At 37.4% G+C, this 15,094-nt stretch overlaps 2 protein-coding genes across 2 annotated transcripts; both read right to left on the bottom strand.

Moving 5' to 3' along the window:
* Nucleotides 1-3,547: 3,547 nt before the first annotated feature.
* On the bottom strand, nt 3,548-7,149 carry LOC133784190 (putative anthocyanidin reductase). The gene is made up of 6 exons (XM_062223649.1): nt 6,865-7,149; nt 5,167-5,337; nt 4,828-5,045; nt 4,565-4,724; nt 3,885-4,095; nt 3,548-3,806 (listed from the first exon to the last, which is right to left on the bottom strand). The coding sequence occupies exons 1-6, from the start codon at nt 7,019-7,021 to the stop codon at nt 3,629-3,631; spliced, it is 1,095 nt and encodes a 364-aa protein (XP_062079633.1). The 5' UTR covers nt 7,022-7,149; the 3' UTR covers nt 3,548-3,628.
* Nucleotides 7,150-13,921: 6,772 nt separating this feature from the next.
* Nucleotides 13,922-15,040, bottom strand: LOC133785444 (uncharacterized). The gene is made up of 2 exons (XM_062224676.1): nt 14,345-15,040; nt 13,922-14,227 (listed from the first exon to the last, which is right to left on the bottom strand). The coding sequence occupies exons 1-2, from the start codon at nt 15,038-15,040 to the stop codon at nt 13,922-13,924; spliced, it is 1,002 nt and encodes a 333-aa protein (XP_062080660.1).
* Nucleotides 15,041-15,094: the final 54 nt, after the last annotated feature.

Raw genomic sequence — 15,094 nt, forward strand, 5'->3', positions numbered from 1 at the left:
TTCCGTCCCACAAGTGTCTTCCACTTCCTGGGACTCCTCATCTCCGTCACTTATGGCCATAGCTTGGTGCCCAGGTTATGATTTTCCCTTCATAGAAATGTTATAGCATTCCTTGGCAGCGAGTTGATCGCCTCTAATGGTGCCTATCCCCGCAGCTGAGGGGAACTTGACTACTAGGTGGCAAATAGAGGTTATGGCTTCAAATGCCATCAATGCAGGTCGGCCTAGAATTGCATTATATGCAGTTGGACAGTCGATCACAATGAACTCGAGTAACTTGAAGGCAGTTCGGGAGCCTTCTCCCAATATTATCAGTAACTCGATCGTTCTGATGGCTGTTGATCCTTCGCTAGAAAATCCGTACAGAAACATTGAGTTCGCCTTCCGTTCTGTTACAGACAACCCTATTTTTTCCAAGGTGGATCTAAAAAGTAGATTCACAGAACTCTCGTTATCTACTAGTGTCCTCTGTACTCTCCGGTTGGCGAGCTGAACGGTTATCACCGAAGGATCGTTATGTGGGAACTGGATATGGCTAGAATCTTCTTCTGTAAAAATAATTGGTTGTTTTTCCAATCGTTGTTGTTTGGATAACCGTTGTTCCGGGACGAACTCCACTCCGTTATAGGATTTTAGTTCGTTAATGTACCTCTTCTGGGCACCTCTGCTCATGCCTGCCAGATGAGGTCCTCCCGAAATGGTGGCTATATCTCCCCCTATTATCAGATGAGGGTCGTTCTAATTCGCTTTAACTCGAGCTTGATTCATTGGGGCATCAAGAGCTGACAAAGGGTTTTGCCCAATAGGCTGACTAGGGACCATTCGGTTTCGGGCATATTGGGCCAAAGGTCCTGCCCTGATAAGGGTCTCGATCTCATCCTTCAACTGTCTACAATCATCAGTGTTATGACCGATATCATTGTGAAAGCACCAAACCGTTGATGCGGTTTTTCAGTGGTGCTGGCTTCTTCCATGGAAGGCGAGTAGAATTGGCTAGGAAGATGCGCTCTCTAGTATCCGTGAGGTTGGTATAGGTTACGTAAACAAGTTTGAATTTTTCCCCAGACTTATTTTTCTTTGTTTCACTCTGGTCGCCCTCACCATTTCCCTTCCTCTTGTTATTTCCCCCTTGGTTATTCTAGATAACGGTTTGAGCCGTAGCTGCAACATCCGTTACCATTCCAACGGGCTGGGCATGGATCTGGCTAGTTCCTGCGACAGAAGCTTGCGCCTCTTCCAGGTTAACCCATCTTTGAGCTCTTGCCAAGAACTCGTCCATATTATTAACTCCTTTTCTTTCTAATTCTTGCCACAGGTCGCCTACAACAAGGATTCCCATTCTCATTGCCATGAGCTTGGAGCTGTCGTCGGCATCTCTAGCTCGAGTAGCGACATTGACAAACCTACTTAGATATGCTTTCAATGGTTCACGATGCTGCTGCTTTACATTGGCTAATGAATCAACCTTGACTCGAGCTGTCTGGGAAGCCTTGAATGCTCTCTTAAATCAGCAGAAAACTTCTTCCACGAGCTAATAGAATGCCTCTTGTATTGTTTAAACCACTGTCTGGCTGGCCCAATCAGAGTTGAGGGGAATAAGATGCGCCTTAGATCGAGCCCGACGTTATGGGCCATCATTATGGTGTTAAACATCCCAAGGTGATCAGACGGATCCCCATCTTTGTCAAACTTTGACAAGTGTGGCATTCTGAAGCCCACCGGATATGTGGCCGCCGCAATATTTGGAGCGAAAAGCTCAAGTTCATCCTCTGAATCGCAATCATCTTTATCTTTTCCAGCTAGGAGCTTCTTCATTTACTCTTCCATCTGAGCTAGCCTCTCGAGGGTTTGGTCCCTGGTCCCTAGGTTATTTTGGGGCTGTTCAACAGCTCCAATCCTATCGTACGTGTTTGACGGGTTGTTGTCCCTCCAAGCTCGAGCTTGGTCTTGTGGGGTATTCCCATTATCACGTACTTCGGAATGACCTCCCTCTTGACGAGTATAACTAACACCCTTATCTTGAACTGAATTTCTTCTCTGTGAATTCAGGTGATCACGTAGATCAGGTTGTGGATCGTATCGAGGGCTTTGTGCCGAACTTAGATGATTTCTTAGATTGCCCCCGGACCTACCACTTCGATGACTTTCAGTCCAATAACTTCCATTTGCGAAGCTTACAGCTTGCGGTTGAGGCCGAGGATCTGGATTTTCGACACGTGTCCGCGGGACATAGGTATGGGCAGCGAGTGAGCACCATGATGAGATTTGACTGGGATTTTGATGAAAGCACTAATTTCCCTCTCAATGAAAGCACCAAACTGTTGACGCGGTTTTTCGCCAACAGTGTATTTAAGAAATAATAAGGTTGATTAGTGCTTAGTAATAATCCGTAACGAAAGATGAAATGAACTCACAAGAACACAAATCTTTTACGTGGTTCAGTGGTTAAAATCCACCTAGTCCACGAGCCTATATTATTGTTGTTTCTCTCTCTATTTTGGCAGAATTTCAGTATCACAGAATAACCGTCCTCTTCCCTGTCCAATATTTTCAGTATTTATGGAGAAATTCCATGGACAGGTTTGGGTAACCGCATGAGTCAATCACGGATTTACATATTTATTACATTTAATATAAACTATTCCCATTTATACCAGGATATGATTTGATCATAAAGTATATATTCTCCTAATATCTAGGACATTAAATACGACAAGCTGGTCATAAATAATTGTATAAAAATACCCGAGTCTTTAGGGATCCGCGGGTACGCAATATATCAGAGATACCACGAGCAGGATGATATTTCTCTAAGCTCGTACTTCGACAACTGTTTGAATATTACGAGCTCGTGCTTCACAACCTTGATGTCTGTAGGTCGGGTTAAACCCAGGACGCCTAACACCATGCGTGCCCATGTAAAACCGGAGTTGCTTACGTGGATAATAAACATATATCATTTCCTTGGTTATTTCTCCGTATATTAATTTTCCAGCTGTATTCGAACTGAGTGGATGACTCGAGCCAAAATTAGGGTACAACAGGTACTAATTTACAATTTTTTTTATTACATTATTTACTTTTGATGCTAATTCTTAAAAAAGGAAAAAAAACTTTTTAAGATTTTTCATTAATACATTCTACTAAATCAACAGTGGCAATAGAAACATAAATAGGAGGGAGTAGCTTACGCCCGTCCCGGCCCATTATAACGAGATAAGGTTGCGATACGTGGTAGCTTCAATTAATTTTTTATTTTTTTTGCTTTTATAAGTGACTCTAAAATTCTAAAATTTTATAATCTTTTTATCTACTCTGAAATAGTGAAATTACCGTCAGTTTGCAAGACGATCCCGTATTTTGACCAAAATAATTCGAGAAAAATCCGATCCAATCCGTCCGCATTCACTCACCACACCCAATTTTCTTTTTGACAACGAAACATTTCTACTTAAAACGACAATCCTACCCTTGACTTCACTCATATAAACCTGTCAAAGTGTGTAACAGCTTTCAATTTGATCTGAGACTTTATGGGATTGACTAACTTAACTTTGGTGATTGTTTTGAATTTTATTTACGGTTTTCACTTGACCACATGATCATATAAAAAAAAAGTTTCTTACATTTAGGTAGACATATTGTCTATTAATAAATTTCTAATTGGAGTTAAAAAGCCATAATTTAAACACGCAGTAACAGTCTGACTAATGATATCTTCGATACCATGCTTGTACTCAAAACCCAACTCTCTTAGCTTCTTTGAAGAAATTTCTGAAGGAACTTGCTCAACATCTCTCACAGATCTGCACACACCAAAACCAGTTGTAACTATATATAACAACAAAGAAGAAGAAAAGAAAGACTTGAGAAAGCGGAAGTACCTCTCCAAGTTTGAGCATGGATACCGTTGAGCCAGATGATTAAGCAACTTACACAATGGCCAACTTTGGGCACAACATATATACCTACCATCTGCTTTAGCATGCTCCATTAGGAATAGGTGAACTCTACATATATCTTCAATATGAACTAATGCAATTGACCCCATCCTTGCATTTACAGCTGATAAAATCCTAAACAGCTCAGAGTCACCTACAAAAAAATATCCCACATCTTAGATTTTATTTAGCAACTCTTTTTACTCTTCTTATATATAATATGAATAATCCTAACATATAATAGCTACCTACCACTATAGGTGCAGACTCCATAAAGAGAAATAATTAGTCGATAAAAAACATTGTTTAGTAAATATTAGTATTAAAAATAGTACTAATTCATTCGATATTTTTTTTAAATAACATTTGACTTAATTTGGTTAAATTTTAATAAAAAAATTAAATTGCTATAAAAAAATTAAATTCTATAACAATTCAGGCCCAAAATTATTATTATTTTACAATACTAAAATTTCAACAAAATTATATAATTTAGCATAAAACCTATTTTTAAGTAACGCTTAAACTTGCTAAAGAAATTAGTAAAACTTGAGGCTTTGAGTAACAATTAATATCCTGGATTTGCGTATCATCTTTACAAAAAACGATGACAGAAAATTCACCTGTTAGTGGTGACAAGACAACTTGAATGCTTGAAGGAACACTGGAAGTTAGGAATGGACCGGCAACGGTAGGTGTTATTACAGAGACAAGATCAACACCATTCTCACTTGCAAATCTAAATGCTGCTTCCTCTGTGAGAAGCTTTGGAAGTACATAAACCTGACTTATATATATAGAGAGAGAAACAAAATGAGTGACAATGAATTTATTTATAAAGAAAAAGAGAAGAAGAAATTAAAGAAAGGAAGTAAAACATTAGTACCCATCCACTTGCTTTTTTATTCCAAACATGGTCAATGGGAGTTTGACAAGATTCATCTACAACCCCTCTCCATTTCCCATCTCTGTCTTTAGCACTGAGAGTGCTAATGGAAGATGTGAAAACAACCCTTTTCACAGATTTGGATTTCAAGCAGGATCTCAGAATATTCAAGGTTCCACTGATAGCAGGGTCAATGATGTTTGACTGAACATAACTCTCTTATGAGGTCAAGAAAAGATGACACTATATATGTTAGAAAATTAGAATTTGTAGCAAAATAATAATCAAGCATATGTGTTTAATTATTTAGTATTGTTTCAGTAGCTAATTAGTAATTACCAATGTTTTCTTCTGTTACATTAACACTGAATTCCATTGAAGCTGCAACATGAAATACACCATCACATCCCTTCACAGCCTCATCAAAGCTCCCTTCTTCTTTCAAATCAGCTCGGAACAATTTCAACCGATCAGCCCCGCTCCACGTTGATAATAGGTGCAAGCACTTGGCTGAAATATTTTAGGATACAATTTAGCCAATTCTTTACAAAGAAAGAGATCAAGAGGAACACTTATTGGCCATTTTAGGTCAATTTTCTTCACAGAAAAGTAGCATGAAGAGAATTTAATTTTTTGGGTGCTTAATACAGTTGTTATTAGTGAACTGAAAAGATTTTACAGATTCTCTACATTCAATTCAACAATGTTGTTCCTAGGCAATGGTTTTTTAGCTGCCTAACCAGACCTGTGCTACTAAAACCAAACAATATATGGTCACATTTAAGCTATCATGTTATGATAATAGCAAATCTCATTGAAAATGACTATAGACAGAGCATGAATTATGACTCCTGTTTTGGAACCTCAATTCTAGGACTCTACAGCAGCTATTGGAAACCTATAAAAGTCAGCCCAAATTTGCTAGCCAGTCTCCAAATCTTTAAGTGGTTGTTGAAGAGTCTTCCTTCATTTATTTATCAAGGGCTAAATGCACCAAATATCCTTTTTCTTAATTTATTAGGAGATCTATAACCTTAGGGTACTTTAAGAAAAATTTATGAAAGTTGAGTCTTCACTCTTTGTATATAATTCTTTTGTGCATTAAGTCAAATGCCTAGGTCTTCACTCTAGGACCAGCAACATGTTTCACTTAGTGGGACACAAACTGGATGTACACTACAGTAAAACCACAAAGAATTAGCCATGCACATTTTCTCCATGGGACGGGCCCCGCCCCTAATGGGGCGGGGAATCTCCATCTTAATGGGAAACGGGGTGAAGACGAAGATAATTTTTAATCCCCGAATATTAAATAGGGCGGGGACGGAGATAGCCCTCCCCACCCCGACGGGCCCGTTTAAATTTTTATATATTTTTGTAATATTTTATATGTATTTTATATCATTCTTTATGTGTTTGTGTAGTATAGTAGTAACTTTTTTAATATTTCAAATTTTATTTAGGATAATGTTTAATATTTTAAATAATAAATATTATTTTAATTTACATATAATTTATTATTTTTATTTTAAAATTTTAATTTTTAAATAAATGGGTTCCCGTAGGAATTCTCCACCCCAATAGGGGATTCCTCACCCCGTCCTCGACGAGACGAGGAATAAGCAAAGATGGAACGAGGATGAGGATTAGAAATATAAATAGGGATGGAACGGGGAGCACTCCCCGCCCCGTGTGCATCACTACAAAGAATATGTGTACTGTTAACATCAATACGTATACACATGAATATAACTCCCATATGTGCTTGTAATTGAATATTTTGCTTTTATTTGTATTGTAATTGAGCTATCACCTAAGCTATGATGTTAGGCAATAGTGTTAGGAACCTAGTCTTTTCAGAAATTCTTTATTGATACACAATATACTATGTTGGTCAAATAAATTTAGGTAGGTGGAGCAAATTATTGGTATAAACTTTTGAAATAAAAAACTAGAATAAGATGGCTACATAAACACAAGACCAAAAAAAAAAAAAGAAAGGTAAATGAAAAAGAAGAGGGAGAGAGAGTTTCAAACCAGGATCACGAACTGTGGCATGAACTATGAAGCCTCTGTCGAGAAGAGTCTTTACTAACCAAGAAGCAACATAACCAGTTGCCCCAGTAACACAGTAAGTCTCTGAAGCTTCTCTTCTTTTGGGCTGCATCACTTTTATGTTGTTTGAATCCTCCATTTCCTTCTCTATCTACTCTACCAGTTACCCCTGATCTATACTTTTAAACAAAAAGATTCAGAATGTGAGTTGTGTTACTACTGCTTTTCTTATTATAATGTACTAAAATTTGGGAAATATTTTATGCGAATATATGTATAGTAGAGCAGTACAAAGTTTGAGAAACAGCCAGAAGAAAGAGGAGACAACGTGGTTGTAACCTGGTTAATTAGTAAAACACGTGGTCTGCTTGATGTGACACAACTAATGTTTTATATTATACAATCCACCATGGACGATGGGGAATTTATTTTTGCATAGTGCACATCGCCTAACTCTACCTTCATTTCATTCTATGGTGCAGATGAAAGATCAGAAATATTTTAACATTTCTTAAATCAAACAATTGATAACTATTTTGTCAGGAAAAAAATCACCTTTCCCAAATTCTTGTCCTCTTCCCTTTCCCTCCAAACACATTTGATAACTCAATTAAAATTACAACTACATATTTAACTTAACGGATATTTGAATTAGTTAGCTCTGTTTTTTTTATTTATATATATTTTTTAATTATGAAAAAATCACTACCGTCCATTTCTTTCTCTCATCTGAGTCAACTTTCTCTTTTTCTTTTCTTCCTTTTAGATTGACTAACAATATTCTTTGTTTCATGTGCGCCCTTCAACAATTAGTTTAAGGTGATTGAAATCTTTCTTTTCAATTATTATTGCATGAGAGTTTCTCATAGAAAGATAGATAAAAATTCCATTACAAATTAGATTACCGAAGAAACCAACTACAATTATAAAGGCAGCTTTTAATACCATCTTTTACAAATAATAACATATATTATCCATTAAAAGTAGGAGAAAATCCTAGTGAGAGCAAATCGACAGAGAAGACATTTCTCAAGAGTACTTGTTGAAAGATCAAGTTCACAATACTGTAGTGAACTTAGTTGCTATAGAGATTAAAGTACCGCAGTAACAACAATAATCAGAGACCAAAAAAAATGAAATACAGACCCATCTTCAGATTCTGTATATAGAAATCCACAACTTAGACATACTATAAGCAAACCAAGATATTAAAGAGGAAACAGTCTTATGAGTTTTAAACTTACCGATCTGAATGAAAAAATACGAATAAAAATTGAAGAAGATGAAGCATTGCCAATGAGATGGAGAAAAACAGTGAGTATCGAGATGAGAGAAATAGAGGGACGGAGGTGGTGATTTTTTTTATAATTAAAAAATAGGGTTTTTACCGACGAAAATACTCAATGTTTTCATATTGTTTCACTTATACACCCAATCTTTATTTTTCGCGGTAAATATACCTAAACCCACATGAACTGTGTCTCTGTCACTACTTAACCCCTAACAGCGTTAAAAACGCTTACGTGGCCAATTGCGTGTACAAAACTAGACACATATACTTTAAAATATTAACTGCAAATCAAAAAAAAGTTTTCCAACGGCTTGAACAGGGAATGCATTCTTTATACCCACATTTCATGTAGAAAAGGCAAACCCACATTTAGAGTTTTTTCTGAAACTAATTTCTTGAGACTACGAAGATCACAGAGGAGGACGACGAAAACTGAGGACGAAGAACCCCCTGCTTTTTACTATTTCGGATTGAGGACGACGACGAAGCAGGAGGAGGAACTGGAACAAAATGCCCATGCTTCAGACTGAGGACGAAGAACCCCCTGGATATGCTAAGCCCCTGACTGTGTTGTGCATGTACTTTTGTGGGATATTCTTTGTTTTGTTTGGGTAATGTGCTTTGTCGTATATCACATGAGTTTGTCCATTTTCCCACTAACTTTCTTTGTATTTTTTTATTATCTGATATGCTAGATCTGTGTGGGGGCCATTTTACTGTGGCAATGCACCATGGAGGAAATTTCTTCACTCCATTTGGCAACAAAAGGTATCATGGAGGTAAAGTTTCCTTTTTTGACTGGAATCACATTGATTACTTCAGTAGATATGAGTTGGATTGGATGGTGCAATGCTTAGGGTATAAATTGCCTGTGGGTTTTTTGTGGAAGCCTAAGGAGAAGCATTTGAATTTTGCTAAAATGGTAATTGGTGATAAACAAGTTATTGAAATGGTTGAAGATATGATGAGGAGAAATTATAGACAAGTGGATATTTTTGTGGCCCAACTACAAAGAACTTTGGAGTTGGAATGGAGTAAGGAGAAAGATGCAATTCCTTATATCCCAGAACTTTCTAAGAAGACGGTGTGCACTATAGAAGAGTTTCCTGATGATACAACTATCCCAGCAGATGTAGTGGTCAACCCATTATCAGATGATGAAGATCCTTGGTTTGATCACAATGAAATTAGATATGAGGATGGTCCTGAAGTTGTAGACATTGACTCTGTGAACTCTGAAGATGAGGACCCTTTTTTTGTTGTCAATATGCCAGAGGAATGGACACAATCTAGTTGTGTCATTGAAGACTTGCCTGATGATGCAGATGTATTTGTCGATGAGGTTGTCAATCCAAAACTCAATTGTGTTGCAGAAGAGGCCCAAGTTGGAGAAGAGGTCGAATATGAGTATGAGTATAATGATTTTGGCCCAAGTCAACATGATGAAGCTGATGTTGGTGAGAATATTCAGAGTGAAGGTGATGTTGGTGAAAGGGGTCTAGAGAGTCAGCATGATGAAGTTGTTGTTAATGAGAATGGGAAAAATGAAGGTGAAGGTAATGAAGAGTCTGAATTTGTTATGGAGGAGGAGGAGTACATGCAGAATGAGGGTGAGGTTGAAGAGATGTTTGCTAATGCTAATCCTGCAACATGGTGGCATTCAGTTACAGACGGTTGTAGCCAAGCTGATCCAAATGATGATGAAGGTGCTTATGTTAGTGAGGAAGACCTACAAAGTTTGTCTAGTTCAGATGAGGATGGTAATGCCAGGAGGAGAAAAAGATCCAACAACCAATTCAATCATGCAACAAACATGGATAACTTCATATTTAAATTAGGCATGCTTTTTGCTACCGTGGACCAATTTAGAACTGCATTGAAGGAGCATTTTATTAAGATTAACAGGGAGTATGTTTGGCTGGCCAATGACCAAAGGAGGGTAAGGGCAAAATGCAAGAGTGAAGGCTGCAATTGGGTCATTTATGCAAGAGTCCAACTGTCAGACAAGTGCTCATTCAGGGTAAATACATTGGTGGATAGGCACACATGTGGATTGGTTTTCAACAACAAACATGCAACCTCAAATTGGCTTGCAAAGCATTATCTTGAACAGTTCAGAATAAACCCAAACTTAACTTACACAGGTTTCATGCAGCTAACAACACGTACTCAGTTTTCAAGAACAACAAGGTCAACTTTCTACAGAGCAAAGAATTGTGCAAAAGTGATGTTAGAAGGGACTATAAGGGAACAATATGCCATACTGGAAGATTATTACAAGCAACTGTTAGAGACAAATCCTGGGAGCACATCAATATTGAAAACCAGAATGCAGGATGGAAAGAGGTTATTTGAAAGGGTGTATATATGTCTTAAAGCTTGTAAAGATGGATTCCTCAATGGTTGTAGGCCCCTTATCTGCTTGGATAGTTGTTTTTTAAAAGGATATTGCAAAGGAATGTTATTAGCTACAATTGGCATTGATGCAGCAAATGCCATGTTTCCAGTGACTTATGTTGTAGTGGAGAAGGAGTACACAGGCAGCTGGACATGGTTTTTAAATTTATTGAAGGAGGATTTGAAGATTGATGAACCAGAGAGAATAACAATGATTTCAGATAGGCAAAAGGGCTTAGAAAAGGCATTAAGTACTGTATTTCAAGGTTCGGAAGTGAGATTCTGTGTGAGACATATGCATGCCAATTTCAAGAAGCAATTCCCTGGACTCTTACTTAAGCAAATGATGTGGGCCGCTGCAAGGGCAACAACTAAAGTTGAATGGAAAAATAGGATGAATGAAATTAAGCAAGAGAATTTCAAGGCGTATGAATGGCTGATGAAAAAAACCCAGAAGAATGGACCAAGTCTCATTTCAGGGAGCATGTGAAATGTGACATTCTTATTAATAAACTTTGTGAAAGTTTCAACAATGCCATTCTTGATGCCAGAGATAAATCTATTATCACTCTGCTAGAAAATATTAGGCATTGGATGATGATTTTGTTCTGCAATAGAAGAATGAGTGTCTCTAAGTGGGTGCATCCTGTTTCCAAAAGAATTATGGACATCATTGAGAAAAACAAGAATGTTGCTAAGCACTGTTTCCCTATGCTTACTGGAGGTGGTAAATTCCAGGTAAATTTATTGCAAAGCATCAATGCTCAGTCATTAGTTGTGAACTTGGAAACGAAAACATGCACATGTAGGCTATTCCAATTGTCTGGCATACTGTGTGGGCATGCTTTAGCTGCTATCTGGTTTTCAAACCTAGATCCCGTGGGATTCATAGATGACTACTACAAGAGGCAAGCATATGAAGCAACTTATGAGACACCAATCGAACCAATGCCTAGCCCAGATAAGTGGCCTGACACTGGTCTGAATCCGATACATCCTCCAACAGAGACAATTTTACCTGGAAGGCCTAAAAAGTCTAGAAACAAAGAGGCAGATGAACCACCACCTACTACTGCAACAAAGGCTAGGAGAGTTGGCCAAGTTAATCACTGCAGCAATTGCAAGCAAACATGCCATTCAAGAGTAACATGCAAGAATGCAACTATGGAGGTAATCTTGGTACACGGTATGCCAGACTTGTATTCATTTGCAGTTAAAATGAATGTGATTTGCTTAAGTATGATGAGTTATGTTTTTGGTTTAATTACAGCCTGCAAGGCAAAAAAAGAGAGGAAGACCCACCATCTCAGAATCCTGCTACTGAAACTATTAAAAGGAAGGAGCGAGCTAAGAGACAGAAGCAAATGAATGGTGGTTCCACATCTCAGACCAACTAAGAAGCTGCTCTTTAATCTTAAACCCTTTTGATGTAGAAAACTTGTTTTCTTTTTGGTGTAGTCGCCATACAATATAGGCATTACCATACTTTTGACATGTACATATTCAGTCTGAATTTATCAATATTTTGGGACATCTTGGCCATTAGGAATACTTTTGACATGTAGACATTATGCTACTTAACAATATGTCATATGTTTGCTCTGTAAAGTTGAAAATATTAATCAATGACAAAATATCTGGTTTGGTGCATCATTCTATTATGCTTGAAAGCAACACTAAATAAATATATTTCTCTTACACTATTTCAATGAAGCCATGATTTTTTTTCAGGGAAGGGTCGAACACTAAATAAAATACATCATTTTTATTATGCTTGAAAGCAACACTAAATACAATAAACAGGGAAGTCGAACATTACATAATTTTTTTCAGCCAATACACAATTACAAAAAAAAAAAAAAAACATCATCTTCCTCACATTTCCCTTTACCAACCAGGAACTTGCATGAACTCTTCCATACAAACTTCCATTCATATAGCCACAATTTTGACATTGAAAAGGCTCCACACTAGGTTCAAAGCAAGACTCATATCTATCGTCATATTCATAATATCTGCCCAGATCACCATCAAACTCACGTACTCTTCTTAGCAAACCAGGTATCACCATCTTTGACCTTTCACACATAGGGGGGTCAATCCATTGGAAATAGTTACAACCCCCATTCCACTGTTCACAAATAGTTTTCTTGAATTAATTTATTTCCAAGCTAATAATATATAAAGGAAAAAGAAGACAAAAAATATAAACTGGCTCACTTTCATCCTATAGCAAGATTTGAACCGTCTCCCTAGATTATCATCGGTCCATGATGTCCTCTCCACTGTTTCTGCCCCACAATCACAATGCTTACGACAAGCTTGAAATACACCTTGTGCCCTAGATCTCGACGACCTCATTTTGGCTCCACCTTGGTTTATTGATTCGCCCCAAGACACACTTGGGTCTTCCCCTTTCATCTCTTCTCTCTTCTTCTTCTTCTTCTTCTACAATGGAGATCTCTCGTACATATGGTATTTAAGGATTTAAAGCTTTTTTTTTCAATCAATAATTAAAAACTTACTTGGGCTAAATGATGTGTCTGGTTTTGTACACGCAATTGGCCACGTAAGCGTTTTTAACGCTTTAGGGGTTAAGTAGTGACGGAGACACAGTTCATGTGGGTTTGGGTATATTCACCGCAAAAAATAAAGATTGGGTGTATAAGTGGAACAACATGAAAACATTGGGTATTTTCGCCGGTAAAAACCCTAAAAAATATACATAAATAAAAAAACAGATTTAGTTAATTCAAACATCCGTTAAATGTGTATCTGTAATTTTAATTGAGTTGTCAAAATGTGATTTGAGGGACAGAAAATGGGATAGTAATTTAGAAAATAAAAATAATAACAAATCTAACATTTTTTATAACTCAAAATTAAAAGTAATATTTTTGTTAAAAAAAATAAAATTAATATTACCATCAAGTTATGGGATTGTTTCCAAGTAAAAGAATATAATTAAATTTGGAAAATAAGTCTTTTTTTTTTTATCAAGAAAGATAGACTTTATTAATCACAAACCAAATACACCAAAATTCAGCCCAAAGGACCAAACACAGATACAAACAAACAAAAGGCAATCACCTTTCAGTAACTAAGCTCAATGCCTCTTAAGTTCTTATGGGAAAAACAACTAAGCCTAAACATGATGTCTTTTTTTATCAAATCTATTACAGCTTTGACACTAAGAGAATAGTGATGAATATAACATATGTTTCTGTTATGCCAAAGATAATAAACTGTGGCTGAGAAAACAGCTGCCACTAACGAGGCATGAACTCCCCCCCTCATGTCTTCAATCCAACCAGCCCAGGCAGAGAAACAAAGAGGCCAAGTGCATCTAACCTATTCCTGAATCAGCCGAACCACCTGCTGGGAAAACAAGCACTCAAAAAACAAGTGGTTGTGGCTTTCATCAACCAGCTCACAAACTGGGCACAAAACAGAGTCAAGAACCATAAAAACTCGAAGAAGATGATCTCTGGTTAAGAGCTTAGAGTTAACAGCTTGCCATGTGATGAATTTATGCTTGGGAACACTCATTCGGCTCCAAACAAATTGATGATATTTGGCAAGAGCTTGGTATATAAGCCTAGCATACAACAGTCCAATTTTAAACTTCCCATGACTACTAGCATTAACAATATCCTCCTGAACAAACAAGTTTCGTAATTGGCAGAGTTTTTTCTAGTACCAACTTGTGTCTGTCTTGAGCTGGTAGTGCCAGAAATTGTTACCTTTTAAGTACACAGCATGAATCCACTTAACCCATAAAGTCTCCTGTTGATGGTTTATTGCCCAAATAAATTTCCCAAGCATGGCCTTGTTCCATTTAGATCCTTCACCAAAGCCCAATACTCCAAGAGATTTCGGCAAACAAACTTTAGACCAGGAAGTGAGATGGAAGTTACTCCTGGACCCATTGTTGCCCCAAAGAAACCACATGCATAGTTTGTCAACTTCTTTTATAACACTGTGAGGCAATAAGAAAATATTCATCCAATAGTTACGCAGCCCTAGAAGAACTGAGGTAATAAGCTGAACCTTACCTGCATAAGATAAATGCCTACTAGACCAAGTGTGAAGACGAAGCTTAATTGTTTTCAAAATTTCACCACAGTCAGCCTCTTTCCATTTAGTAGGACGCATAGGAATCCCAAGATATTTGAGGGGAAAAGAGCCTTCCTCAAGATGGAGAACTTCCTGTAACTGAGCCTTATCTTGAGCAGATAAGCCACCAAAAAACACTTGAGACTTACTGAGATTAGCCTTCATACCCGAACTGTTGTAAAAATCATCAAACACCTGTTTTATAATTTGAACAGAGCCATAGTTAGCTTTGAAAAATATCACTAAATCATCAGCAAAGCATAAGTTGATGATTTTGAGACTTTTACACATTGGGTGGAACCGAAAAGCAGGTTGCATAGATCCAAGTTGAAGCAGCCGAGACAGGTATTCCATAACTAAAACAAACAGTAATGGCGATATAGGGTCCCCTTGACGAAGCCCCTTAAC

This window comes from Humulus lupulus, chromosome 6, assembly GCF_963169125.1.
Source record: "Humulus lupulus chromosome 6, drHumLupu1.1, whole genome shotgun sequence".
In the NCBI taxonomy this organism is placed as follows: Eukaryota; Viridiplantae; Streptophyta; class Magnoliopsida; order Rosales; family Cannabaceae; genus Humulus; species Humulus lupulus.

Excerpts from the sequence above, each read along its gene's own strand:
- LOC133784190 (XM_062223649.1), bottom strand. The coding sequence starts at position 7,021 with ATGGAGGATTCAAACAACATAAAAGTGATGCAGCCCAAAAGAAGAGAA. Across the intron at positions 4,096-4,564 it reads TGTCTTGTCACCACTAACAG|GTGACTCTGAGCTGTTTAGG; the intron begins GTGAATTTTCTG and ends ATTTTTTTGTAG. Across the intron at positions 3,807-3,884 it reads CCATGCTCAAACTTGGAGAG|ATCTGTGAGAGATGTTGAGC; the intron begins GTACTTCCGCTT and ends TGGTGTGTGCAG.
- LOC133785444 (XM_062224676.1), bottom strand. The coding sequence starts at position 15,040 with ATGGAATACCTGTCTCGGCTGCTTCAACTTGGATCTATGCAACCTGCT. Across the intron at positions 14,228-14,344 it reads ATCAACAGGAGACTTTATGG|GAGGATATTGTTAATGCTAG; the intron begins GTTAAGTGGATT and ends TTGTTTGTTCAG.